Raw genomic sequence first — 6,000 nt, forward strand, 5'->3', positions numbered from 1 at the left:
GACTTCTCTAACCTCCAAGTCCGCATGAAGGTGCAGTCCCCATTCGAGGTGTTTGGTTGGATTGAATCAGTTTCACAAGGCTTTGTAAAACTTTATAACAATCCTTTAGATATTAGAAATTATAATCTCACGCGTATTTTTCGACATGAAAATCAGAGAGGGAGATTCCTACTGGCTCAAGTTTTTTGAGATACTTTAAATGCCAAAGTCTTTCTGGGTTGTGTTGCGGATTCGTAAACAATGGGAATGATTACTCCATTTTCAGTGACAGAACAGTACCAAGGGTTTTATTTCAAACTCCTCCCTTTTTATTCTATATAGTTGGTGGAAGGTCTTGAAGGGCACAGTTGGGTAAAAGAAACTGTTCCCAGGTGGTTACTATAGAGATGTTATTAGCTCCCAGTAGAGTGATTCTCTTTTTGTAGGCATGACTTGATTTGCACTACATTTGGCTTTCCTACTTTTACAGTTTTTCCTCCTCTATCTGGCCTTATGTATGACAGGGTTTCTGTAACAGTGGGAATGATTAAAAATCTGGTATGTATGTTTTCTTTTGTCTTCTCCTAGTGGGCTGGAGTATAATACCTTATGTGATGTCTCCTGGACTTTCACCATCACGAAAAAAATGAATTTAAAAGGTAAGCATAACTTTTGCTTTGTCCAGTGTTTAATAAGTAGCTAAAGTTATATATTTCTAATCACTTTTAAGGGCACTAATGTCAACGCATTGCTCTCTACTGTTCACCGTGATCCCAGCCAATTCTCTACACCGTACAAATTCAACCCCAACCATTTCTTAGATGAGAATGGTGGATTTAAGAAAAATGACGCTATGATGGCTTTTTCTGCAGGTAACATCAGTAACGTTATTGCCTGTAGATGACTGCTAAGTTCTTTATTTTATTTACCATGGTCACAATAAAGCTGCTAACTAACTTTATTATATTTCTGCAGGGAAGCGGAGATGTCCCGGGGAGGGCCTCGCTCTCATAGAGCTCTTTCTATTCTTCACCATCATCCTGCAAAACTTCACCTTAACCTCAGAGAAAAAGTTTACTGATAACGATATTGCTCCAAAATTATCCGGATTTCTAAATCAACCCATACCTTTTCAACTCTCTTTCATTGCTCGATAATATATTTGTCATCTTAAAAAATATTTTCCATTTCAAAGTATTTGAAATGGTTGCCTATCAATTTTGTCTTACTTTGTCAATGTCCTTGTTTATCATTAATGTATGTAACCATGGACTTTATTACACATAAAATGATACCAAAATGTTCTTTTAACTTAAATGTATAAATGAAACATATTATTATGGATGTGTTGGCCACTAATATCACAGATAACCTAGATGTGGTAGTGTTAAAGGATCAGTAAATATGGTAGATTTGCACGATCAACAGATGTACGATAATAAGACAATACAATAGCACTTAGTTTGAACTTCTAGTGAGTAGTAGATTGTTTTTTCTGACAATTTTCAGAGTTTGTCTATTTCCCCTCCTCCTGTATCATGTGACAGCCATCAGCCAATCACAAATGTATATACATATATTCTGTTAATTATTGCACATTCTCAGTAGGAGCTGGTGACTGTGCGTATTTTGTTAAAGGGACAGTCTAGGCCAAAATAAACTTTCATGATTCAGATAGAGCATGTCATTTTAAACAATTTTCAAATTTACTTTTATCACCAATGTTGCTTAGTTCTCTTGGTATTCTTAGTTGAAAGCTTAACCTAGGAGGTTCATATGCTAATTTCTTAGACCTTGAAGGCCACCTCTTTCAGAATGCATTTTAACAGTTTTTCACCACTAGAGGGTGTTAGTTCACGTATTTCATATAGATAACACTGTGCTCGTACACGTGAAGTTATCTGGGAGCAGGCACTGATTGGCTAAACTGCAAGTCTGTCAAAAGAACTGAAATAAAGGGGCAGTTTGCAGAGGCTTAGATACAAGATAATGACAGAGGTTAAAAGTAAATTATTATAACTGTGTTGGTTATGCAAAACTGGGGAATGGGTAATAAAGGGATTATCTATCTTTTAAAACAATACAAATTCTGGTGTAGACTGTCCCTTTAATGGATGTAAATTGGAAAGTTGTTTAGAATTGGATGCTCTATCTGAATCATGTCATTTTAATTTAAACTTGAGTGTCCCTTTTACTGTCGGACAGAAGCAGTACAAGCTAGCATTATATGGGGACATTATCATTTTAATGCTCATCTCTCCACTAGAGTTTCTTAGTATAATAACATCTAAAACTGCAGATGTATATTCAATTTTTCAATTTAAAAATAAATTCTGCCCAATCAGAATTATTAAAGGGATATGAAACCTAATATGTTTCTTTCATGATTCAGATAGAAAATACAATTCTAAAAAAAGTTTCCAATTTATTCTATTATCAAATTTGCTTCATTCTAATATTATTCTTTGTTGAGGACATAGCTAGATAGGTAGCGTGCACGTCTGGAGCACTACATGACAGGAAATACTGTAATGCTGCCATCTAGTGCTCTTGTTAATGTATAACATGGTTGCAAAACTGCTACCATATAGTGCTGCACACGCCTGAACTTACCTTTGCTGCTTTTCAGCTAAAGATAAAAAGAAAACAAAGAAAATATGAAAATAGAAGTAAATTGGAAAGTTGTTTAAAATTGCATGCTCTATCTGAAAAAAAAATAAATGGGGTTTATGTCCCTTTAAGTATTGAGATTCCTGCTCCTATTTAAAGCAAATACTAACAAAATATAATTATGCTGTAAAGGCTAATTCATTAAAATATTTAGGGACTTATATTGCAATAGATCAAGCATCAATAGTCACATAAAATTATTAAGCGTTAATGAAAAACATACAAATATAATTTTAGAGCTGGTAATATATATATATATATATATATATATATATATATATATACAGTATATATATATATATTTGTATGTAAAGAAGGGCACTCTCAGGATTTTTTGAAAAGACAACAAATGTTTTTATTTTGACAAATCCAAAACTTGTCATAGATAGGAAATACAATGTTGACGTTTCGGCTCTTATATAAGCCTTCTTCAGGACAACATTAATCTTTAGTCTGCATCATAGCCGTGCTCCCAAACAAGAGTAAAAGTAAGTCACTTATCATTTCAAAAAATCCTGAGAGTGCCCTTCTTTACATACAAGTATACAAGTTTCCTTGAGGATTGCACCCAGGATGATTATGCACCGCCAAGGTTGGAGTGATGGGCCACTGGCTATTTATATTATATATGTGTGTGTATATATATATATATATATATATATATATATATATATATATATATATATATATATATATTTATATATAATATATAAGAAACATTCATAGTTGGGAAGAATCCAGGCGTTTAAGATGTCTATATCGAAACACATACTATACATATCCAAACTCTCCCAATTCCCTTGCAGACCTCTTAGCTCAACAGTTTGCAAAATGTTGTCAATTCCTTCATCTGGTAGAATAAAATATCTAGAGTTTCCAAAAGTATCCTGTATAGAAATAGTCATAATGGAGGTTTGGGAGTCACTAATTTAGAACCAGATTACAAGTGGCACGCTAATTTATTGTGCGCCCGCAACTGGCAAATTTGCCCGTTTGCAGGTGCGTGATAAATAACCAGCCATTACAAGTGGCTGGTACTTGCTACCGTGAGCTTGCGGTAGCAATCAGCACTTATAAAATTAACCAGCGATTAGATCTCTGGTTAATTTTCTAAATGAGCCCCAATTGGCCCTAAAATAAAGTGTAATGTACTTTATTTAAAAATAAAGATAGTAGGATCTTTAATTTTTAATAAAACAACTGCAATAAGCGGTTATAAGGGATTAAAGTTGGGGGGATGGGGTGTTAAAAGTGCCTTTACATTGCTGTCTATGGGGAACTGTGTGATCCCTGTAAATATAGATGTATATGCTTATTTACATACTGTATATGTTTATGTGTTAGTATGTAAATATACACATTAACACATAAATATACATATATATTTACAATTTGTTTCCATCACTGCACGACTTACCCCCTTCGCTGCGCTAGGTTCTCAGTCATGTCTCACGGCTTTAGAACGAGTCTCCCATTGGAGCCTATGGAAGCACGCTCTTGTGAGCGCAATGCTTTCCAACAATGCAAACAATTGCATTTGAGTAGGGATCGTGGGACTTGCCTATGTTCTCCAGCTGAGTCACTCAGAGATTGCCATTCACTGGGAGGTCAGTCATCTGCTGTACAGTTTACCCCCCCCATAATATGTGTTAGTGTACACCTATTTTTATACTCCCTACCTGCTCACTGAGGAAGTGTAAACCTCTATTATAAAATGCTTTCCCACTAAGCTGCAATTCAATTTCAACAGAAAATACGTTTTAAGGAGTGCGCTAACACTAAAAGTGGAAGCTAAAACACCAAATACATACAATTAGTGGTAAAGATATACAGAATGTATTAAGATTTTTTTAGATGGCTAAAATTAGCTTATATAACTAATATAGTTATATATCAGGGATGTCTCCCCTTTAAGAATATAAATATCAATATTCTTTAGCTACATAAACATATATATAACAAATATAAAGAATGTTCTTGTTATTCAAAAAAAGTGCAACATTATTTCACCTTCGAATTCCGTCATTTGCATTACAAACTTCCATAAAATATCGAAAATCCTGAGTATAAGCAATCCACTTTAAACCAGGTTAATCTCCATTAGCATCTATCATCTGGAGTTGTTTTTAATAAAAAACTGAATTCAAAATATCTATCTAAAAATGATAGATTTCCCTGTTTTCTGGCCAAATTCAAGAATTGGCTAATATCCAAATGGCAGTTATATAAAAAAGAGAACCAATCTTACCTCCATAAAACTTTTAGAAGGCAACAAAAGCTGTCATCAGAGGTGAAATAAGAACCTCAAAAAATAGATATAATGCCTATGTTGGATGCCCAAATAGAGATAAATGGGATAAATACAAAAAAGAATTGGAAATTGTTAATGATCAGAGAAATGCTATACATGACCTTTGATATAGTGCAAAATTCTATAGGTTTGGAGACACAAAGGTTAATATCTTGCGAAATGAATTAAAATAGAGGAAAAACAGAATTTTATTAAGCTAATTAATAAAGATGAGACTAAATTAACAAGATCTGATTAGAAAATAATTTTTGCTTTTCATTACGAAAATCTACTCTTCTTCAGGACATACACAATGCAAACAAATTCAAATTCTGGCAGGATATTTCTTTACCCTCTTTAAATGCCGAGAGCTTACAACTTTTGCATGTCCCCATTAATGATGCTGAGGGACAGTGTGCTATAGAAAATATTAAAATAAATAAAGCGGCAGGCCTGGATCTTATTCCAGAGGAGTTTTATAAAAAAAAATTAATCAGATATAACCCCAACCCTAACTAAACTATTTAATTAATATTACATTATTGGTCAAATCAATTATCTGTACTTTGCTGAATCTATCAGTACCTTAATTTAAGAAAAAGGAAAAATCCAGAGTTTATGGATTCCTTCAGACCCATATCTTTACTAAATTCGGATTATAAACTTCTGACAATTATATTAGCAAAAAGACTAAAAAATGGATTAGAACCCTTAATACACACAGATCAAACAGGATTTATGCAGAATCGGAATCCATCATCCATCATTCGTAAAGTTTTACTATTTTTGGAATATTAATAATAAGGAGAAAAATGAAGTTAATCAAGATCTGGCTATTCTTTCCATTAATACACAAAAGACTTTTGGGATCTTTTGTTTTTTACACTTGACCGATTTGGATTTAAAAATAATTTTCCTGAATTTATCAAATCTATACATACAAATGCAAGTTTCTCTCAATTAGTTAATGGCCTGAGATCTGATAAAATGCACCTGTCAAGGCTGTCTGATATCCCCTCTTTTATTTAATCTAGCTATCGAGCTTTTAGCTATTATGATTA

At 33.3% G+C, this 6,000-nt stretch overlaps 1 protein-coding gene across 1 annotated transcript in view; it reads left to right on the forward strand.

Moving 5' to 3' along the window:
- LOC128666872 (cytochrome P450 2F2) overlaps positions 1-1,290 on the forward strand; it is a 78,268-nt gene extending 76,978 nt beyond the window's left edge. The window contains exons 9-10 of the mRNA XM_053721676.1: positions 710-851; positions 955-1,290. Coding sequence (XP_053577651.1) covers positions 710-851; positions 955-1,136 — 324 coding nt within the window. The 3' untranslated portion in view covers positions 1,137-1,290. The remainder of the gene's footprint in view (positions 1-709; positions 852-954) is intronic.
- The last annotated feature ends 4,710 nt before the right edge of the window (positions 1,291-6,000 follow it).

Source organism: Bombina bombina, chromosome 7 (assembly GCF_027579735.1).
Source record: "Bombina bombina isolate aBomBom1 chromosome 7, aBomBom1.pri, whole genome shotgun sequence".
In the NCBI taxonomy this organism is placed as follows: domain Eukaryota; kingdom Metazoa; phylum Chordata; class Amphibia; order Anura; family Bombinatoridae; genus Bombina; species Bombina bombina.